Below are 24389 nucleotides of genomic sequence, written 5' to 3' on the forward strand. Positions count from 1 at the left end.
GTGTTTTTGTTCTAGATTTTGGTCAAATTACAGATATTGGCTTGCTTCTGGAACCTGGATCAGCTTTGATCACCTTTGACTGTCAGCATGGCACACCCACATTTCACAGCATGGAGCAGCAATTTTTAAAATGAGACCATGGATTGGCACCTGCATCCAGGCCACTGTCTTCCTTGGCATTGACATCATTTCAGGGGATGAACCAGTCCCCCTCCCAAGCCTTGATTACATAAGAGGCCGAAGAAAGAGGGCCTTTTTGTACCACTACTTGTTGGTCTTGGCATAGTGGAGACAAGTAGGGTCAGCAGGCCTGGGGGTCACTATTCATTTCTATGTCAAACTCTCTAACCAACTCATTGATGATGTCCGGGCCCTCTCCAGTACTATAAATGATCTTCAGAATCAGATCGCTAGTTTAGCTGAAGTTGTCTTGCAAAACAGACGAGGCCTGGACCTCCTCACTGCAGAGCAAGGATGGATATGTTTAGCCCTCCAAGAATGCTGTTGTTTCTATGCAAACAAATCCAGTATTATAAGGGACAAAATTAGGAGGCTCCAGGAAGATTTGATTAAGAACCATTTGATAATCCTCTTTGGAGTGGACTCCATGGGACCCCCCCTTATATTGTTTCCTTACTTGGGCCTTTAATTGGCTTTCTCTTACTTTTGTCTTTTGGACCCTGGGCCTTCTGGAAAGTTACATCCTTTGTAAAATCCCCAATAGATAGTGCACTGGCAAAACCCATCCACATACACTATCACTGCCTTGAGACTGGTGATGACCCCCTTGATGCTCATATGAGCAACAAAATTTTTCAAAAAACATCGAGACCTGGTTAGCCAATGACAAGTAAGATTCCTCAAGGACCAGCCAATCTAAGCCAGGAAGAGATGTTTCTGTACATCCTTCCTATGACGGGTAATCCTATGACAACCTAAGCCAGGCACAGCTCAGGAAATGAAAAATTCTATATTTGATTCTTTTTATAAATACAAAAAGGGGGACCTGTGGGAAGCCAATACTAATTTCCGGATGAAGGCCACATTCCTAAGACCACTCTAACCTTGGATGGGCAGACTTCTAGGTGCCTTCTAATAACATTCTGAAGTTCCCTACATTATCAGAAACCAACGGTCAACTCGCCCTTTGGTGGGAGACTAATCCTTTGTCTAGGGCCCCCTCTGTACTGAATTTGCACGACCCCTACTTCCTTTCTTCTTGCTATAAATACTTGTACTTTTGCCCACAAATACTTGATCAGAAAGCCTGTCTTGTCTCCATTCTTTGCGCCTCCTGTCCCTTACCCCTTCTCTTTTCTTTCAGGGTCCATGCTCTGGTCCCATGGGTCAGGACAAAATCTAAGAATTGTTTTGATTTACTTTCTCCTTTTTAAAAATAATATTTTATTTTCTCTCAAAATACATGTAAAAATAATTTTTAACATTTGTGATTTTTTTAAAGTTTTGGGTTCCAAATTCTACTTCTTCCTTCCTCCCTGACACAATAAGCAATCTGATATATAGACTATACATATGCATTCATGTAAAACATTTCCATATCAGTAATTTTGTGCAAGAAGAATAGGAGGGGCGTAGAGGGACACAAGAGGGGCATGGAGGATTCATTCTGTATTCAAACAATATCAGTTATTTTTCTAGAAGCAGATAACATTTTTCATCATTAGTTCTTTGGCACTATTTCAGATCTTTGTATTCTTGGGCATAACCAAGTCATTCACAGTTTTTCATCATTCAAAATTGTGGTTTCTGGGTACAATATCTTCCTGGTTATGCTCATTCATTCTGTATCAGTTCATGTAAGTTTTTCCAGATTGTTCTGAAAGCAGCCTGCTTCTTTTTTATAGCACAGTAATGTTCCATTACATTTATAGACAACATCTTGTTCAACTATTCCCCAATTGATAAGCATCCCCTCAATTTCCAATCTTTATTCACCACAAAAAGAAATACTATAAATATTTTTGTACAAATGGGTTCTTCTCCTTTTTCTAATCTCCTTAGGAGACCTAGCAGTGGTATTGCTGGATCAAAGGATATGGCACAATTTTATGTACTCTGGGGCATAGTTTCAACTTGATCTCCAGAATGGTTGGGATCAGTTCAATTTGCATTCTTCTTATTAGTAGTAATATAAAACATTCTTTCATGTAGTTATTAATTGTTTACATTCAAAAGGCAAAATGAAGCATAGCTTTTGAAAATAATAGAATATTATTGTACTGAAAGAAATAATATATGAGAAGCTTAGAGAAACATGAGAAGTGTGTAGGAACTGATACATAAGGAAGAAGGCAGAACCAAAGAAACTAATGCAATATTACAAAAACATTGTAAATGAAAACATTAAAAAAAATCTGAAATTATATTAAGTTCAATGATCAATATTTCAGAGGACCAGTAATAAAACATTTTCTGCCTTTTAGTAGAAAGGAGGTGGGGACTTTCAGGGGCGGAGCCAAGATGGCAAAGCAGGCACACACGACTCTCTAAGCACCTCTCATTCCCCTCATACCCAACTATTTAATCCAGCCTCAAAAATAACTCTTCGCTGCTTAAATTCATGAAGATTAGAAGCACTACAACTTACCAGCTGAAGTCAATCTGGAAGATCACCAAGAAAGGTTTGTCCTGAGGGACCAGGAACAGACTAGCACAGGCAGCAAGAGGTTAGCATCCTGAGAAGACCAGGAGCTGGGGTGATCTCTGTGGCTAGAGAAGTTATAAGGACCACTCTGCTATAGACTAACTGCTCTGCCTTGATTACAAAGGAGTAAACTGGCAGACAAATTAAAGCCTTAAATAGAGGGTCCTCTAAAAAACGCCAGAACCTAACAAGATCTAGCTGTAACCCCTCAAACCCGGAAGTGACTCAGGCAGACTTTACGGCAGCCCTGCGGCCACATCCTGCAGCTCGGGGCTTTTGCAGGGGCAGTTACTAATCTGCACAGCAAGGGGGCACAGCCCATGCAGCCTCTAATCGGCAGAGTGGGGGGCTCGGCCTGGGGCAATAGAACCTCCCCAGCTGACTACACTTCCTGGGCAGACACTTCTGGTCCCTGCAAATCCATTCACTGCTCACCTGCTAACACCCACAGCCCCAAGGCAGGCTTTGGCTTGGGAAGTGAAACTCTCACTGCTCAGCCTCTAGCCCCAGGGCAGTAGTTATCTCACACAGCTGGGGTTCTTTGAAGGGCACTTTCCCAGCTCAGCCCTGCAGGCCTGAGCTACTTTCTGTTGGGGAACTCTTTCCCAGAACACTCCAGTACCTCGCTGTTTTTTGTAGCTGGTTGGCAGGACAGCTACCCGTCCATATACTTTTCACTGCTCTTCAGAGGAAGCTGGTAACCTCCTGGCTCTGAAGACAGACCTTACAAGCTTTAACAAAATGAGTAAAAAAATCAAAAGAACGATTGATAGTTTCTATACAGAAAGAGAACAACTTTTCAACCCTAGAGAGACTAATAGTAGACAGTCTCCAGACAATTGTTGGTCTCCAATACAAAAGGCTCTCCTAGAATAAGCTATTAAAAACCTTAAAAGAGAGCTAGAAGAGAAATGGGGAAAGGAAAGAGAAGCTATGCAAGAGAGTACAGAAAAGGCACATAACTCACTAAAAGAAAAATTTGATAAAGTGGAAAAAGAAAACAACTTCCTGAAATGTGAATTGGAAAAGGAAAAAACTCCCAAGAAGTGCAGGGAAACAGAATTTGTGAATTGGAAAAAGAAAATAACTCACTAACAAAAAAAAAAAAAATTAGTGAAATGGAAAAAAATTCCATAGAGAAAAACAACTCAATTGGGCATATACAAAAAGAAGTAAAAAAAAAAAAAAAAAAAAGCTAATGAAGAAAATAACTCACTAAAAATCAGAACTGAATAAATAGAAATGACTGATTCATTGAGACATCAAGAATCAGTCAAGTAAAACCAAAAAAATGAAAGATTGGAAAAAAATGTCAAATATTTACTTGGAAAAACAACAGACCTGGAAAATAGATCTAGGAGAGATAACCTGAGGATCATTGGACTACCAGAAAATTATGATAAAAAAAAAGAGCCTCGATACTATTTTACAGGAAATCATCAAAGAGAACTGTCCAGAAGTAATAGAACCAGAAGGGAAAATAGGCATTGAAAGAATTCATCGAACACCTTCTGGAAAAGACCCTAAAATAAAGACTCTGAGGAATATTGTGGCCAAACTTCAGAATTTTCAGACTAAAGAAAAAAATTTTACAAGCAGCCAGGAAAAAACAGTTACTGAGATGCCACAATAAGGGTCACGCAAGATCTGGCTGCCTCAACATGAAAGGATCGAAGGGCCTGGCATCAGATATTCCAAAAGGCAAAAGAACTTGGAATGCAGCCAAGAATAAACTACCCAGCTAAGTTGAGTATTTTTTTCCACGGAAGAAGATGGACATTTAATGAAATAGAGGAATTGCATCTGTTTCTAAGGAAAAAACCAGACTAAAACAAAAAATCTGATCTCCAACAACAGGACTCAAGAGAAGTAGAAAAAGGTAAAAGGAACTCTTGAGAACTGTATTTCTGTTGTGGATATACATAAAAACCATATGTATAATTTGATTTTACCGATATAACATAAAAAAGGGAAGTAGAAATGGAAAGGGGATAGTGTCAGAAAAAGGGAAGAGGGGAGATAAAAAGAGGGAAAATACATGCAACAATGAGGCAAAGGAAACCTATCATATATGAGGGAACTTAGAGAGGGGGAGGAACATTGTGTGAATCCTACTCTCATCAGAATTGGCTCAAAGAGGAAACAATTGACATATTTGTTTTACAGAGATCCTTCTCTCACTTCATTAAAAAGTGGGAGAGGAAAAGGGAGAAGGAAAAAGAGTAATAAGGGAAGGGTGCAAGAAAGGGGAAGGGATTCAAAGGGAGGAGAGAGGGATACTAAAGAGGGAGAGCTGCGTAACACAAGTGGGACCAATAAGTTTAATACTAGGGAAGAAGAGAAGGAGGGCAAGAAAAAGAAAAGTATAATCTGGGGATATTAGGATGGCAGGAAATACATAATTGGTTATTTTAACCATAAATGTGAATGGGATGAACTCTCCCATAAAAAGGAATCAGATAGCAGACTGGATCAAAAGTCAGAACCCTACAATCTGTTGTTTACAGGAAACATATTTAAAACAGGGAGATACATACAGAGTAAAGGTAAAAGGCTGGAGCAGAATCTATTATGCTTCAGGTGAAGTAAAAAAAGCAGGGGTAGCCATCCTTATCTCAGATCAAGCAAAAGCAAAGATTGATCTAATTAAAAGAGATAAGGAAGGAAACTATATCTTGCTTAAGAGTACTATAAACAATGAAGCAATATCAGTATTAAACATATATGCACCAAATGGTATAGCATCTAACTTCCTTAAAGAGAAGTTAAGAGAGTTACGATAAGAAATAGACAACAAAACTATAATAGTGGGAGATCTCAATCTTGCAATCTCAGATTTAGATAAATCAAATCACAAAACAAATAAGAAAGAAATTAAAGAGGTAAATAGAATATGAGAAAAATTAGGTATGATAGATCTCTGGAGAAAACTGAATGGTGACAGAAAGAAGTATACTTTCTTCTCAACAGATCATGGAACCTACACAAAAATTGACCATATATTAGGACATAAAGACCTCAAAATTAAATGCAGGAAGGCAGAAATAGTAAATGCTTTCTTTTCAGATCACAATGCAATAAAATCTACAACAAAAAGTTAGGTGTAAATAGACCAAAAAGTAATTGGAAACTAAATAATCTCATCTTAAAGAATGATGGGGTGAAATAGCAAATTATAGACACAATTAATAATTTCACTCAAGATAATGACAATGATGAGACATCATATCACAATTTATGGGATGCAGCCAAACAGTAATAAGGGGAAATTTTATATCCTTAGAGGCTTACTTGAATAAAATAGAAAAAGAGAAGATCAATGAATTGGGCCTGCAATTTAAAAAGTTAGAAAAAGACAAAATTAAAAACCCCCAATCAATTACTAAACTTGAAATTCTAAAATTAAAAGGAGAAAATAATAATATAGAAAGTAAAAAAAAAAAAAACTATTGAACTAATAAATAAAATTAAGAGTTGGTTTTATGAAAAAACCAATAAAATTGATAAACCTTTGGTAAATCTGATTAGAAAAAGGAGAGAGGGAAATCAAATTAGCAGTCTTAAAAATGAAAAAGAAGAACTTTCCACTGATGAAGAGGAAATTAAAGAAATAATAAGAGGTTACTTTGCCCAACTTTATGCCAATAAATTTGACAACCTAAGTGAAATGGATGACTTCCTCCAAAAATATAGGCTTCCCAGATTATCAGAGGAGGAAGTAAATTGCTTAAATAGTCCCATTTCAGAAAAAGAAATAGAACAAGCTATTAATCAACTCCCTAAAAAAAAATCCCTGGGACCAGATGCATTTACATGTGAATTCTACCAAACATTCAAAGAACAATTAGCTCCAATGCTTTATAAACTATTTGAAAAAATAGGGAATGAAGGAGTCCTACCAAACTCCTTTTATGACACAGACATGGTACTGATACCTAAACCAAGTAGGTTGAAAACAGAGAAAGAAAATTATAAACCAATCTCCCTAGTGAATATTGATGCTAAAATCTTAAATAAGATATTAGCAAAAAGACTACAGAAAATCATCCCCAGATGTGGGAAAACTGGGACACTAATGCATTGTTGGTGGAGTTGTGAACGAATCCAACCATTCTAGAGAGCAATCTGGAATTATGCCCAAAAAATTATCAAATTGTGCATACCCCTTGATCCAGCAGTGTTTCTATTGGGCTTATATCCCAAAGAAATACTAAAGAAGGGAAAGGGACCTGTATGTGCCAAAATGTTTGTAGCAGCCCTATTTGTAGTGGCTAGAAACTGGAAAATGAATGGATGCCCATCAATTGGAGAATGGCTGGGTAAATTGTGGTATATGAATGTTATGGAATATTATTGTTCTGTAAGAAATGACCAGAAGGATGAATACAGAGAGGACTGGCGAGACTTACATGAACTGATGCTAAGTGAAATGAGCAGAACCAGGAGATCATTATACACTTCGACAACGATATTGTATGAGGACATATTTTGATGGAATGGATTTCTTTGACAAAGAGACCTAACTGAGTTTCAATTGATAAATGACGGACAAAAGCAGCTACACCCAAAGAAAGAACACTGGGAAACAAATGTGAACTATCTGCATTTTTGTTTTCCTTCCCGGGTTATTTATACCTTCTGAATCCAATTCTCCCTATGCAACAAGAGAACTGTTCGGTTCTGCAAACATATATTGTATCTAGGATATACTGCAGCATATCCAACATATAAAGGACTGCTTGCCATCTAGGGGAGGGGCTGGAGGGAGGGAGGGGAAAAAAATTGGAACAGAAACGAGTGCAAAGGATAATGTTGTAAAAAAAAAAAAAATTACCCTGGCATGGATTCTGTCAATATAAAGTAATTATTAAATAAAAATTAAAAGAAAAAAAAAAAGAAAAAAGAAAAAGAAAATCATCCCCAGGATAATATACCACGATCAAGTAGGATTTATACCAGGAATGCAGGGCTGGTTCAATATTAGGAAAACTATCAGTATAATTAGCCATATTAATAATCAAATTAATAAGAACCATATGATCATCTCAATAGATGCAGAAAAAGCATTTGATAAACTCCAACATCCATTCCTATTAAAAACTCTTGAGAGTATAGGAATAAATGGACTTTTCCTTAAAATAATCAGTAGCATCTATTTAAAACCAGCAGTAAGCATCATATGTAAAGGGGACAAACTGCAACCATTCCCAGTAAGATCAGGAGTGAAACAAGGTTGCCCACTATCACCGTTACTATTTAATATTGTATTAGAAATGCTAGCTTTGGCAATAAGAGTTGAGAACGAGATTAAAGGAATAAGAATAGGCAATGAGGAAACCAAATTATCACTCTTTGCTGATGATATGATGGTATACTTAGAGAACCCCAGAGACTCTACTCAAAAGTTATTAGAAACAATCCACACCTTTAACAAAGTTGCAGGATACAAAATAAACCCACATAAGTCATCAGCATTCTTATATATCACAAACAAAACCCATCAGTTAGAATTACAAAAAGAAATTCCATTTAAAATACCTACTGATTGTATAAAATATTTAGGAATCTATCTGCCAAGGGAAAATCAGAAACTTTATGAGCAAAACTACAAAATACTTTCCACACAAATTTAGTCTGATCTATCCAACTGGAAAAATATTAAATGCTCTTGGATTGGGTGAGCAAATATAATAAAGATAACAATACTATCTAAATTAATCTATTTATTTAGCACTATATCAATGAGACTCCCAAAAAAACTACTTTGATGAACTAAAAAAAAAAAAAAAAAAAAAACAATAAAATTCATATGGAAAAACAAAAGGTCAAGAATTTCAAGGGAATTAATGAAAAAAAAAATCAAATGAAGGTGGCCTAGCTGTACCAGATCTAAAATTATATTATAAAGCAGCAGTTACTAAAACCATCTGGTATTGGCTAAGAAATAGACTAGTTGATCAATGGAATAGGTTAGCTTCAAAGGACAAAACAGCCAATAACTTTAATAATCTTGTGTTTGACAAACCCAAAGACCCCAGTTTCTGGGAGAAGAATGCATTATTTGACAAAAATTGCTGGGAAAATTGGAAATTAGTATGACAGAAACTAGGCATTGACTCACACTTAACACCGTACACCAAGATAAGGTCAAAATGGGTTCATGACCTAGGCATAAAGAATGAGATTATAAATAAAGTGGAAGAGCATAGGATAGTTTACCTCTCAGATCTGTGGAAGAGGGAGGAATTTATGACCACAGAAGAACTAGAGATCACTATTGACCACAAAATAGAAAATTTTGATTATATCAAATTGAAAAATTTTTGTACAAACAAAACAAATGCAGACAAGATTAGAAGGGAAACAATAAACTGGGAAAACATTTTTACAATCAAAGGTTCTGATAAAGGCCTCATTTCCAACATATATAGAGAATTGACTCTAATTTATAAGAAATCAAACCATTCTCCAATTGATAAATGGTCAAAGGATATGAACAGACAATTCTCAGATGAAGAAATTGAAACTATTTATAGCCATATGAAAATATGCTCCAAATCATTATTAATCAGAGAAATGCAAATTAAGACAACTCTGAGATACTACTACACACCTGTCAGATTGGCTAGAGTGATAGGGAAAGATAATGTGGAATGTTGGAGGGGATGTGGGAAAACAGGGACACTGATACATTGTTGGTGGAATTGTGAACACATCCAGACATTCTGGAGAGCAATTTGGAATTGTGCTCACAAAGTTGTCAAACTGTGCATACCCTTTAATCCAGCAGTGTTTCTACTGGGCTTATACCCCAAAGAGATACTAAAGAAGGGAAAGGGATCTGTATGTGCCAAAATGTTTGTGGCAGCCCTGTTTGTAGTGGCTAGAAGCTGGAAAATGAATGGATGCCCATCAATTGGAGAATGGTTGAGTAAATTGTGGTATATGAACGTTATGGAATATTATTGTTCTGTAAGAAATGACCAGCGGGATGAATACAGAGAGGACTGGCGAGATTTACATGAACAGATGCTAAGTGAAATGAGCATATACCTCAACAATGATACTGTTTGAGGATGTATTCTGATGGAAGTGGATCTCTTTGATAAAGAGAGCTAACTCAGTTTCAATTGATCAAAGATGGCCAGAAGCAGCTACACCCAAAAAAAGAACACTGGGAAATGAATATAAACTGCTTGCATTTTTGTTTTTCTTCCTGGGTTATTTATACCTTCTGAATTCAATTCTCCCTGTGCAACAAGAGAACTGTTCGGTTCTGCACACATATATTGTATCTAGGATATACTCTAACCTATTCAACATGTAAAGGACTGCTTGCCATCTGGGGGAGGGGGTAAAGGGAGGGAGAGGAAAAATCGGAACAGAAGTGAATGCAAGGGATAATGTTGTAAAAAATTACCCTGGCCTGGGTTCTATCAATAAAAAGTTAGTTAAAAAAAAAAAGAAAGAAAGAAAAAAAGGAGGTGGGTTACAGATACAGAGTGTTCCAAAAGGATCCTGTCTTGAGAAGATTACTAATATGGGCACATATGATAATTTTGTGTTGTGGAAATCTGTTTTCTTCATTATCTACGTGTGAAGCTTCTTTCTCTGGCAATTTTTCTACTGGCAAAACTTTGTGAGGGAAAATTTCCAGGTTTTTTGTAGTTTTGTTTTAACTCCTCAAACAATGGCTCTCAGATCAATTTCTACATCCTATCTTCTACTGGAATTTTTTGGTGATTAAGAGAGTCTGGTAATTCACAAAATAATAACAGAGCAGTTTCGGTTTTATGCTGCTAGTTATCATTTTATATTACCCCAATTCTTTTTCATTTCATTTAAATAATCTTATAATGTCCTCATTCCTAACACTTAGAATTTATTCCTAAAAATCACTTATTAAACATGTCAATCTCATTTTTTTCAATTACTATAAAGTAAGATCATATTTAGCAAGCTAATAATTAAACATTGAATATACAGCATATACAGGAATAAACATTAAAACAATACTTAACATAATTACTATGTATTTAATAAAACAAGAGGTAAAATACCTATAGGAAAGGGAAAAGATGTTTCCCAGCTGTAGCTTTTCTTGGAATGGACCATGTGCCCTAAATAACAATATCAACCTTTACCTCTCTCTACCTACTATTGACTATTTTATTATTTTCTATCCTGTGTTCTAAAACAAGCAAGGTGTATGTCCTGAAGATATTTCTTCAAAAAGTAATAGAAATGCATAACCTTTCTCATTAATTAATTATTTTTGAGTTCCCACTCTATTTTATAAATACAAGAAAACCTCTTTTCCATAAATTTTCTCTGTTCATATGTCTTGAAGCATTTGTAACTTGATATATGTCTGACTTGATTTCTTCAGGTTGATTGAATTGTAACCAAATCTCTGTTATGCTTTTATAAAATATAATATTCTTTACAATTATGTTCTTCCAAATCTATTGTTCGCCAGAAACTCTTTCCATTTACTACTCCTGATACCCATTTTGCCTCTTCACTATTATGACCCCATTTTATAGTTAAGGAAACTAAGACTAATTAATTTGGTTACACAGCTAAGAACTGTTTGCAATGAACTCTCAGGACTTCCTGATTGCAGTTTCAGCTCTAAATCCATACCGCCATCCAGTGGCTTCACTTACTACTGAAAACTGATTCTGCTTAAAAAATGAAATAAAATAAAAAATACATACATACATATATATACATACATACATATACATACTATTTAACTTTCCATGTTTCTACTCAGTAGAAAATATGCTTCTTGAGGGCAGGGACGACTTTCTTTTCTTTTTTTTTTTAATTCTTAGTACCTAGTAGATGTCTATCATAGTGGTAAGTACCTAAAAAATGATTTCTGAGCTGAATTGAATGGTCTCAGAGGTCTCCAAGTCTGAGGTTTAAATGATTCATATGAACATCCTAGCTTCACTCCCTAGATTCTTTACACCTCTTCTTTCAACTCACCTCATTTCTGTTTTGTTTTTTTAATCCCACTAGGCAAGGACTCACCTCCGTGGTTTTCTGCAGGATCTGCTCCAGAAGGATAAGAAAGTTGTCTGGATCCCTACTGACTAGCTCTTGCAGGCTCCAACAGTTTAAACACAGCCCAGCTAGAAAAAGAACAAGAGGGAAAAAAGTCAGCTACATGTCTCTTCTAAGTGATGAATGGGGGAAAAAAGCTAGGGACTCCTATACAAATTTTGAAGAAAAGCTTCAGATATCCCAAGTCCAATGGAATATACAGCTGGAAATCAAAAGATCTGAGTTCCAGTTCTGGCACCGGCACTTAATAATTATGGAGTCCTAAAGCTAATTATTTACTCTATGGAGCGTGAGCTTCCTCATCTGCAAAGCAGAGATAAAGAAAATAACATCTACCATATAAGAGTGTTCTGAGGATCAAATAATAGTGACTTTTTAAAAATAAAATGAATGCACTGTACCAAAGCTTCTTAAACTGTGTGTCATGACCCCATAACTGAATGCAGGGATCACAGAATTATGATTTATTATCAGCAAATATTTGATTTGTACATGTATTTTATATACTGATATACCCAAGGTCACATAAAAATTTCTCAGGTAAAAAGGGGTCCCATTAAGAAGTACTGCATTATATAGAAGATCTAAGTTGGAAATAATTCACATTTATTGTTTTTGTTAAGTTTTTTCAATTATGTTTGAGACTCTGTGATCCCATTTGGGATTGTCTAGACAAAGATACTAGAGTGGTTTACCATTTCTTTCTGCAGTTCATTTTATAGATGAGAAAACTGAGGCAAACAGGACTGGGTGACTTTACTACCTGAAAAAGGAGCACAACAATCCCGGGGGTACCCAGACTCTATACTGGAGAAGAATGAGGTCAGTAGTTCTGGCTAATCCATTTCCCTCCTTCTACTCTGGTCATTTACGATGCATATATGCTCAAAAATGCACTTGTCTTTTCACCTATTACATGGCGCAGTCTTGGATATTCTGTACCTAATCTGAGATCAAAAGGCAGGGGAAATAAGACCTGCATATGACAAATAATGTTTTATGGAAAGCAACATGCAAATTCTGTTTGCAACAAGCACTAAGGGAGGCTGACTTTTCTCTGTACAAAAATAAGCTGCTGACACTAACAGCCCACAATCCCTTCTTTTGTCATATCTATATATTTGCTGAACCAAGACAATGAATGTTCTCCAAATAAATGTATCCTTGGGATCAAACAAGCTTCTGGATCCTTATTACTTCCTTGGCTTTTCAACAGACATTTTACCAGATATTTTGTTGCTAAAGCTTTCAGTATTCTCAACCCTCATTATAGGGTATGATCTCTTTCCTGAGGATTTCTTTGTCCAGAAAAAGCCCTATAAAAGCAGTTCAGAATAAAGCAGGAAAATGTGGAAGGAAATAAGAATGAAAAGAACATTTCCAGGTTCAATTCCTGATTTGGCCTAGCCCCTCACTCAAAGTAGGGAAGAGATCTCATGTACGAATCAAGGCAAGGCCAGGCTCCCACTTTTTGCTTGGCCTCTTTCCTCATACATAGAGATTACCTGTCCAGGTAGTGGTACCCCGGCTGACATTGAGCCCATGCAAACACCGTTCTAAAGCATGCTGGATCCTGTCCTCTGTGCACGTTGTGGCCATTGATTGCATTCTGAATCATTGCCTAAATTGAAAAATAAAAGAGAAATATAATTAGAAGTTCTTCCTTCCTGGAGACTTTTGTTGGGAGGGTGCTGGAGACCCTACCAACCAAGCTTCCTAAGGCATCAAAAGATATAAAGGACACAAGCAATGAATTCCATTTAAGTCTGTGTTTTGAAGATCAGAGTTTATAAATTTCTTTGCAACAGATACTTAGAATATGCCCAACCATTGGGTAATGATGGAAAAAAATGGTGGCATAAAAATGTAATGGAATTCTATTGTGCTGTGACTTTCATAATTCCCATTACCCACACTTTCACTCTTAACTCAGGAACAAACCCTATCATCCCATCATGCACAAGTATTCCATTTCCTTGATCAAGATCTCTGATATTTCATTTTCTGAACCTATTCCTTCCATTTCTCACTGCTCCTTCTTTCCCAATAATGACCTTATATTTTAACTACTCTCTGTCCTCTGCCCTTGAACTCTTGTCTTATTGTTTCTCATTCCTTGCCAAAACCTTAACCTGGATTATTTACTCCCTCCCCACCATCCCTCTTTCTTGACTTCTATTTATGTGATTCTCTATAATACTGGAAGCAAGTGATGGAGCTGTGTTGCTTGTATTTGAAGATAACATATAAATTTATGTTCTCTAATCTCAACTAATCTCAGCTGAAGCAAGGCAATCCTTTTATTCTTCTCTAATTGAATGTCTACCAGTCTCCAAGTAAAATATCTCCAATTCATTCTACTTATCTGTACATAGTAGTTTACCTGCTATCTCCTTCATTAGCCCTCTTTGAGAACAATGACTTTATTTCATCTTTCTTTGAATCATATAGCATATAGCAACTAGCATATAGTAGGTGCTTAATGAATATTTACGGATTGACTAATTGACTAAAGAGCTTATAGAGTTTGTTGGCAGAGACTCACCCCTCCTTAACCTCTTCATGATCTTCAACATGACCTCCAATAGTCTACTTCTCTCTAGTCTTCTAATATATCACAATTGCTCTGACTTCCCTTCCCTTTTTTCTTTCCATTGATAATAGCAACAGTCTACAGCTGACCAGTTTAATCATTATGCCTTCAATACATTGTCCTCTCATCCTATTTTCTGTCACTTTTAATTAAATCTTAACCCTATATTTCTCCAAACACTTGCCTTCTCTTTTTCTATTCCACACTGCTGAATGTTCCTAAGGAAAGTTACACAAAAATAATGATTATGTTCAATAAAAAGTTTTATTATCTAATCTCCATTAGTCTCTCCCTTCTGAACAATGATCCTTTTATTTTCTTTTGGTTGACTCTCTAACACACTCTTCCAAATTTTCTCTCAGCCTTCTTACATCATCTCCTCCCCCTTCTCACTTAGTTTTTATTGAGAAAAAAAAGAGGCCATTTATATATTCTCTCCTCTTTAGAAAGTGAGCTCCTCTTTCATGACCTCATTTGGGGTTTTCTTATCAAAGACTGTTTTTGCAAGCAGAATCAGGAAAACATTGTACATAGCAACAGCGAGATTGTGCAATGACCTATTATGACAGAGTTGGTTCTTAGCGGTTCAATGATCCAAGGCAATCCAAATAAACTTTAGATGGAAAATACTATCTGCATCTAAAGAGAGAACTATGAAGACTGAATGTAAATCCACATATGCTATATTTAGTTTTTAAAATTTGTCTTTTTTCTTGTGTTTTTTTCCTTTTGTTCTGATTTTTCTCTCCTAAAATGATTCATATGGGAATATGTAAATAAATGAATGTACTGGGGCAGCTAGGTGGCCACAGTGGTTAGAGCACCAACCCTGAAGTTAGGAGGACCTGAGTTCAAATCTGGTCTCAGATACTTAACACTTCCTAGCTATGTGACCCTGGGTAAGTCACTTAACCCCATTTACCTCAGGGATAAAAAAAGAATGTACATGTATAACAAAGAAAAATATTGTTCTACATGTAACTGGGGAAAATAAAAAATTTTAGAAATGGCAGGGGGGAAGATACTTTTATCATTTCCTTCTCCAGTTCATTTTACAGAGAAGAAACTAAGGTAAACAGAGGTAAGTGACTTGCCCACAGTCACACAATTAAGTGCCTGAGGCCAGATTTTGAACTCAGTCTTCCTGACTTTAGGTCTAGCACTCTATCTACTATATCACCTACCACTGTACCTACCCAAGGAAAGCAGATAGAGCTTTATTTTTTCTATTTATATTCCTAAAACTTAGCCTGGTGTTTTGCACTTTGCATAGTAAACCTGTAATAAATGCTTCACTCATTCAAAGGTAACATTCTTCATATGATCATCTTTGAATAGCACTGGTCCCTAGTACACTATAGGGACACTGCAAGTTTCCTATAAATAGGTCCACAATTACTCAAAAGAAAATGTCTTAGTAAAACTTCTAGAAAAACCAAGTAGATGAATAATATAGATCAGCAAGTAACACATCTAAATTAAATCATCAGGATTGGCAATGTGGAGGTCCTCCAGATGGGCCTTGGTCTTAGCAGGATAGTCACCATGAGGATGGTCAGGAACAGAGTCTAAAGTCTTTATTATGCCTTTCACCAGTCTGTGTCTGTCACAATTTGTGTCTGCCACAGTCTGATTTCTTCACAATCTGTTCACTCTGACTGATTGACTGTCCCCAGTTCTCTCAGCTCTTAAATATTCTTAAATACAATTATATCATTATAGTATACTGAGTATATGTGAACTAGAGAACCATTACATCATCATACTAAATACTAGGTATATGTGAACTAGAGAATCATCATCTCATCAATTTCACTGAGTTAACACCTTGTTGTAAGTATCCTTGTTTCAAGTATACTTCTCCAGAGTTCCATCCCTCTATATAGAAGGAAAGCAAATTAGATCATATTTAGAAAATTACAGAATATTTTCAATGATCCCAAACTGCTTACTATTTTAAAAGTTCATATTTTTAAAAGCCAATATTCTTCTAGTTGAACTGCAACAAATCTTGGAACAATAGAATCTCAGAAGAATCCAATTTGCACTGGACCCAAATGGAAATGGAAAATACAAGATATGTATAAGTAGGTTTTTTAATCTATTGCCAGTTATGACTTGCTAAAAAGAAAGTGAGTTAAAGATATTGCCAAGGACATGTATGACTAGAAAGAGGAGAGCTGGCTATGCTCTTCAATACCAATGACGACTTTCAGGCTGTTACACAAACAAGATAATGGAATGCCTTTTGGCTCTGGGAATATTTCTTAGCTTTTCCCTATGCCTGGAATGCTCTCCCCTCCTTCACTCTACCTATTGATCTCCTTAGCTTCCAATAAGTTAAAATTCTTTGTTTTACTGGAAATCTTCTCTATTCCTTCTTAATTCCAGTACCTTTTCTCTATTAGTTATTTTCTATTTATCTTGTATTGTTTTATATATATTTGTTCATATATTGTTTTCCCAGCGATTTATACAGTGTAGTTAAGTACATTTGTTTTTGTTGAGCTATTCCAATTGTGTCCCCATTTAGAATTTTCTTGGCAAAGATAATAAGATGATTTGCCATTTGCTTCTCCAGCACAGTTTACAGATGAGAAACTGAAACAAACAGGGTTAAGTGATTTCCCCAGCTAGTAATATCTGAGGCCAGATTTGAACTCACAAAGACAAGTTTTCCTAACTCTAGATACCCAACTGTGTACTGGGTGCTTAATACATAAATACTGATTTACTGAAAGAGTGCCAGACATGGAATTAGGAGAAGTGAGTTGGAATCTTAGCTCTGACAGCAGTTTGATGATCCCATGCAAGTCATTGTACCTCTAGGAGCTCAGTTTCTTATATGTAAAATAGGAATAATAATATTAGGATTATGAGAATAATATCATAGAATATAGACTTGGAAAATCAAAATAATTTACTTCAGCTTCACTATTTTATAGGTAAGAAAAATTGAAGCCCAGAAGACTCAAACTGAGGCTCAATACCATACACCTACTAAGTAGAAAAGCTAACTCTCAAACACTTGCCTGACAATGCTATTTATGAGATAAGTGCATTGTAAATCTTAAGAGCTGAGTTAAATGTAAGTAATAGTTCTTATCTTGAAAAAGGAAGGAATTGATCTATTCATGTCATGCTTTAGAACATAGACAATACAGTGAATTATACATATGCATTTATCTGCCATACATGGAGATGGGTGTTATATATCTTTCTCTAGTCCAACCACATAAATTTATGCAAAAGAATGCAAATTAGTATTCTGAATCAACTATTGTGTCTCCACTTTTTTTCTTTCAGTTTCTGTGGATAATGATGAGCAGAAACTGCTCCCAACTCTTCCCCTAAAACTAGTTCTACCAGCATTTATTTCCTTCCTAAATTCCTCTGTTCCTCTTTTGTCTCACAGTGTCTCAGTTTTTTCCATTTATTAAATGGAGATAATCATGTACATCTTTTCAAAAGGATTTTAAGTCTTTAAGGTGCAGAGGAAGATAGATAGTTTGCACTGTCTGTGACTATGAAATTTCAGTCACCTAGTATTGTAAACCTGAATAGTCAACGTAGTTTTCTGTGCCCTGTGGGTAACAACGAATGTTCTAGTCCCTAAAGAGACAGGGTAGTCTCCTCATGCTGATTTCTATTTAAAACAAACAAACATATACTTCAAGACTCATCAGCAATTGCCACCATATATGTAACCTGACACAAACGACCACATGCCAGCAAGAACCTTCGACTGTTCAGAAGTTGGAAAAGAAGGCAAGTACTCTATAAAATGAGACACTCTATAAAGAAAGATTAAGGCAGGACATGGGGGGGGGGGGGGGAGAGGAGAGGGGAAATAGCACCATTTCTAGACAATCCAGAGTATATTTCTGACTTCTGGGTTTCTCTCTGCCTTTTCTGTGTCCTCCCCAGTCTAGAGATGAGGAACGATTATGAAACTCAGAATGCCTGATAGGAATGCCTTTGCCTCTCCCTTTGGGATCTGAGCAATGTCAAAATCACCTAAGCATGGGGAATGCCTGGGGCCTTGGAGTTCCTCTTCTGGGCAAATATGTACAAGCCTACACCAAAATGGCACTTACCCAGACTAGGAAATGCCTCAGGAAAGGGTGAATGATAGGGGACTGGAAAGAGGAGGAAGGAAAAAGGAAATTAAAACTCAATGTTTTTTTCTGGGCACAAAGTAAGTAGTCTGAATCCCTTTTGTTCTTTAGAGGTCAGTTTGTCATCAAAAGTTCTAAGGAAGTTATACGTATTCCCAAAACAGCAAAATGAAGGGGCAAGGATTCATAGAATTTTGAGATGAAAGAAATTTTGAGATCAAAGGACTTTGAAAGATTACCTAATCTATTTCACTCATCTTATAAATGAGAAGGAGAGGCTGACGTACCTTCCTTAAGTTCATATAGATACAAAGGACCTGAGTGAAAATTCAGACTCTGACATTATCTGTCTCAGAATTTGTTGTTCATGTCACTAACTTTCACCAAGGAAAAAAATCCCAATGTGGCATATGTGAAATAATGAGTTCTTCAAGTTTTATTTTTTAAGTATACTTGCATTTCCAACACATAAGGAACTGTTTCCTTGAGGATGATTGATTTTTTTCATGTTTTTTATTTGCATTTTTTTAAGGCATAAAGATTAGATGCTAAATAGTATGGAGAGGAGGGACAAGAGAATAACAACAACAACAAAAAAAAAAACACACCACAGAATGTTTTTCTAGAGATCATAGGATCATAGGAGGTGGGCGGGACTTCAAAGATCATCACGTCTCACCCTCTTGACTTTAATAATGAGGAAAATGAAAATCATTTTCTTAAGGTCATGAAGGTAGTATAATGGACAAATTAAATGTAAATAAATGACCAGAAAGTGCTGCTCATCCAAGTATGTAAAAAAACCTGAAATGAATTTGTCTTAAAATTTATCATATTCAATAGTCACTTTGTTGAAAAACTGATTGATTGCCCATACAAATATCATCCAAAATTATGAAGTTTCTTTAAAGGAAAGGAGGGCCTTCATAATAGATAAGAGTAAACATTGTCCTGGATAGGCTAGAGTATTATTCCCAGAAAATGATATTATGTCCTGGACAGAGTTATTTGTGTATATAAATAAAGCTATGAATAAGTGGAAAAGGTAGATTTCACTTATTTATTCTTTCAAATATTTTACATCAAAAGGTATTTGCAAAAATGTGAATCACCATAGTGATTCAGTATTGCGATATTTAAGGACTGAACAATGCCTGAACAATGAAATAAAGTAATAAAAGAATTTAATAGTGACCTGAGTTTTACTGTTAATAACAATAATATTAATTACTTGAAACTATGTAACTATATAATATATATTTGGATAATTGCTTAATGTACAATAATTAATTATATGCTTCATTTGAAAAAAATTCATATCTGCCTCACAAGTCTTGAGTTAAGAAGAGAGTAGGCACAATTTAACCATTTATAAAATATTCTGAATGGGAATTACACAGTGAACACGTCAATTTTAGAAATGTAGCATGAGAAATGGCCCCACATGTATAGTGAAGTCCATTTGTGACAAGGAGCTGTCCTTGTGTGATACAAAAGGAGGCAGAATAGAGATCTCTCTCTAGCCCTTTTCTTCCCCTACACATTTTCTAAGGGAGTTTTGCCAAGATGGTAAGAAGATTGGAGCCAGAGGTTACAACTCTGTTCTCCTCAGAAAGAGGGGTGAATGGTGGGACTAAACTATATCTATGTACTCCCTTTAAATATTGTTCATCTAGGGGATATGATCAGGTTTCATTCAGCTTATGACTGTTTTGGCATTTTTGAGAGGAAAAAGAAGGGGGAAAAGAGGAGACCTTACCATTCTATATTCAAGACTTGACTCCTTTTTTCACCTAATAACAATTCTACAATAAACATATAATAGAGAATAGCAAAGAAACCCATTTATCCAAATCATAGCAAAGTAATAATCAGAAAATATATATCAGATAATACAGAATGAAAAAGTTCAACCATTAGGAGCACAATAACCTAGCTGAACCAAAAAGAAATGCCCTAGAACAGGAATTGGATCAATGGAATCAGGGAAACTCCTTGAAGTCTCTTGAGTACCAATCTGGAGATAGGGACATGGAGACTGCCAGCTTCTGTCATATCTTCTCAAAGACTTTTTCTTCATCTGTCTGAAATGGAGTTGGCTTTTTCCACCTTCAGTCTCAAAGCTGGAAGCCACCTGATGCTATGCTTGAAGAAGACTTTCTTGGAGAGTCCCAAAGGGGACTCCTGGCCAAGTCTCTTACCAACATTGCCATTCTTCTTATGAATGGCAGGGCATTCCTCACCATCATTAAGGAGAAATGCCCATATCAATGGACCTTGGGACAAGGGTTATACAAATCATACTAAGATTCTCTAAGAAGTATAATAATACCCTCACCTTCCATGTTTACAGTCCTATTGTCCTCCACAATATCTCCCATGCCCATCTCCTTCTGTCCACTCATATGACTACAATCCTACTCTCACTTAGGCTATTGTCAATATAGCCTTCAAATTGTTCTCCCTGTTCCTAGTCTCTCTCTATCCAATTCTTCATTCTATTGCCATGATAATATTCCTAATGCATAAATCTATTGCCACTCCTCTGCTTAAGAATCTTCATTGTTGTCTAGGAAAATTCTTCAGCACACATATTTAAAAAATCTTCTCTCTAAGACTTATTTAACAGTACTTTGTTTTATATATTTTATTCTCCAAGCAATCTGGTCTACCTGCTATCTCCCAAAGTGAATAGTCTAGTTCCTCTCTCTTGTCTTGCCCAGGTCAAAGGATACCATACCTGAAAATAATCCCCTCTTCATCTCCATTTGAGAAACTTCACTTTCCTTCAAGATTCAACCTCATATGCCAATTTCCATAGGAAGTCTTTCCTGATTCCCCCTGATTCAGAGGTTCCTAACCTATAGGGGTATGAAAAGCTTTTCAAGGGGTTATAGCTGGTAAATATCCTTATTATGCTAATTAAAATATTCTTTAAAAATAGCAATGTTAGCTAAAAATGTTGAAGAGGCAGGGGGCAAAGTGGGAAAGGGAGTGAGAGTTATAATACATTTAGGAAATCTGAGTCAGTTGAAGGAATAATTCTTATTATCCAAAACAAAATGAATGAGGTCTGAATATGAACCGATTTTATACTGAGCTAGGAAAAAAAATCAACAAGAATAACCCAGAGAAGGACAAGTCAAGGCATACAAGGATGAAATAAGGTTGGGAATTTGTGTCCTCAAGGTTAACCTTTCCTTTCATCCTAAAAATTTCTTGGATTTACTTATTTATTTACATAGAACATATCTGTCTGACTTTGCACTCCCCAGCATTTAGTTCCTTATGCATTGTAAACAATTAGTATGGATAGAAATATGGCAGGTAGCTTTATCTGAGGTAAGCATTCAGCAATTAATTAAAGGAAAAAATAATCTAAACTATAAAAAGACACTCCAAAGAAAAATTGTGTCATCTAGCTAGACATTTTCTTTTTCTTTTTCTTTTTATCATTTAAACAGATTTTTATTTTATAGACATTTTCCAGTCATTTTCCCCCTGACCTTCTACATATTTTTCTTTTTGTAAAACATTCAATCTTTTCATTCAATGTCTTCCACTTCTTTTCCCTATTCAATCCCCTTTGGTCAATTCATCTTTTTTTTTTTTTTTTAAATAACATTTTATTGAGAAAACCCATGCCAGGGTAATTTTTTACATTATCCCATGCACTCACTTCTGTTCCGATTTTTCCCCTCCCTACTTCCACCCCCTCCCCCAAATGGCAACCAGTCCTATATATGTTAAACATATTGAAGTATATCCTAGATACAATATGTGTGTGCAGAACTGAACAGTTTTCTTGTTGCACAGGGAGAATTGGATTCACAAGGTAGAAATAACCCAGGAAGAAAAACAAAAATACAAACAGTTTGCATTCATTTCCCAGTGTTCTTTCTTTGGGTGTAGCTGCTTCTGTCCATCATTGATCAGTTGAAACTGAGTTAGATCTCTTTGTCAAAGAAATGTACTTCCATCAGAATACATCCTCATACAGTATCGTTGTTGAAGTATATAATGATCTTCTGGCTCATTTTACTAAGCATAAGTTCATGTAAGTCTCTCCAAACCTCTCTGTATTCATCCTGCTGGTCATTTCTTACAGAACAGTAATATTCCATAACATTCATATACCACAATTTACCCAACCATTCTCCAATTGATGGGCATCCATTCATTTTCCAGTTTCTAGCCACTACAAACAGGGCTGCCACAAACATTTTGGCACATACAGGTCCCTTTCTCTTCTTTAGCATCTCTTTGGGGTATAAGCCCAGTAGTAGCACTGTTGGATCAAAAGGTATGTACAGTTTGATAACTTTTTGGGGCATAATTCCAGATTGCTCTCCAGAATGTGGTTGGATTCATTCACAGCTCCACCAACAATGCATCAGTGTTCCAGTTTTCCCACTTCCCCTCCAACATTCATCATTATTTTTTCCTGTCATCTTAGGCAATCTGACAGGTGTGTAGTGGTATCTCAGAGTTGTCTTAATTTGCATTTCTCTGATCAATAGTGATTTGGAACACTCTTTCATATGAGTGGAAATAGTTTCAATTTCATCATCTGAAAATTGTCTGTTCATATCCTTTGACCATTTATCAATTGGAGAATGGCTTGATGTCTTATAAATTAGAATCAATTCTCTATATATTTTGGAAATGAGGCCTTTATCAGAACCTTTAACTGTGAAGATGTTTTCCCAATTTGTTCTAGCTAGATGTTTTCTTTTGGTTTCATTTAGTAGTGAGAATATCATATTTGTTATCTACTTCTTTTATAACATCTTTCAGTTGTCCCACTTAAAAGACAGAATCTAAACTAAGGTTTATAAATACTTTAAATAACTATGTGATTCACATTTTAGCTATACTAGATTACTTGCTGTCTAAAGGAGGGGAAAGGTGGGGAGAGAGGGAGAAAAATTTAGAACACAAGGTTTTGCAAGGGTGAATGTTGAATAATATCTTTGCATGTATTTTGAAAAATAAAAAAAAAACTATTATTATAAAAAATCAGGATTGTTAATAGTACCTACTTCCTAGGGTTGTTGGGAGAATAAAATGAGGTAATGTGCTTATCACAGTTCCTTACACAATAGATGTATAATAAATACTGATTCCCAAATTATACTGATGTACCACAATTTATTTAGCCATCCCCCAAGTAAGGAAGGCTACTGCCTTAATTTCTAATTCTTTGCTTCATCAAATAAGTACTACACCCACATATTTAACATGAGGGTTCCTTTCTCTGTAAATTTGATGTCTTTTGGAAATTTACCTAATAAGAGTTATTATTGGGTCAGTGAGTATTTATAATGTAGTGACTTTGGGAGTATAGTTACAATTTTTTTTTTCAGAATGGCAAGACCAATTTACAGAGACAATAACAGTATATTAGTATCATGGAGTTATATTATTGACCTTGATTATTCCTTCAATCTCTTTTTTTGGTTTTATTGTAAGAGCTAGCATTTCAACTTCATATAAAAACAAACAACAATAGTGTAGATAATAGATGCTTTTGCAATGGATACCCATGATCTTATTGGGAAAACCACTATCATTCTCCATTAAGTATAATTCTATCCTTGATTTTCCATGTTAAGGAAAGGTCCACTTTTTCCAAATTTTTTTTTTTTTTTTTTTACAGAAACAGGAACTGTATTTTGTCAAAAATTTGCTGCGTCTAGATAAAATGCTGTGATTTTATTGCTTTGAATATTATTATAGTCTTTTGTGTTCATAGATTTTTAAATATTGAACTAATGGGCTAGGTGGCATAGTAGAAAGAACACACACTGATGTCAGGTAGACCCGAGTTCAAATCTGACCTCATTCATTTAACACTTCCTAGCTGTGTGATTCTGGGCAAGTCACTTAACTCCAATTGCCTCAGCAAATAAATAAATAAATATTGAACTAATTCTAT

The 24389-nt window shown here is 35.7% G+C and overlaps 1 protein-coding gene across 2 annotated transcripts in view; it reads right to left on the minus strand.

The window, feature by feature from the left end:
- The window catches only part of PIK3R5 (phosphoinositide-3-kinase regulatory subunit 5), a 98157-nt gene that overhangs the window by 36561 nt on the left and 37207 nt on the right, over positions 1-24389 (minus strand). For both annotated transcript variants that reach the window (XM_051995670.1, XM_051995669.1), the window contains exons 2-3: positions 13246-13361; positions 11708-11808 (exon numbers count right to left, since the gene is read on the minus strand). In XM_051995670.1, the coding sequence (XP_051851630.1) occupies positions 11708-11808; positions 13246-13348 (204 nt within the window). In that variant the 5' untranslated portion in view covers positions 13349-13361. The remainder of the gene's footprint in view (positions 1-11707; positions 11809-13245; positions 13362-24389) is intronic.

The sequence above is a fragment of the Antechinus flavipes genome, chromosome 4, assembly GCF_016432865.1.
Source record: "Antechinus flavipes isolate AdamAnt ecotype Samford, QLD, Australia chromosome 4, AdamAnt_v2, whole genome shotgun sequence".
Classification (NCBI taxonomy): Eukaryota; Metazoa; Chordata; class Mammalia; order Dasyuromorphia; family Dasyuridae; genus Antechinus; species Antechinus flavipes.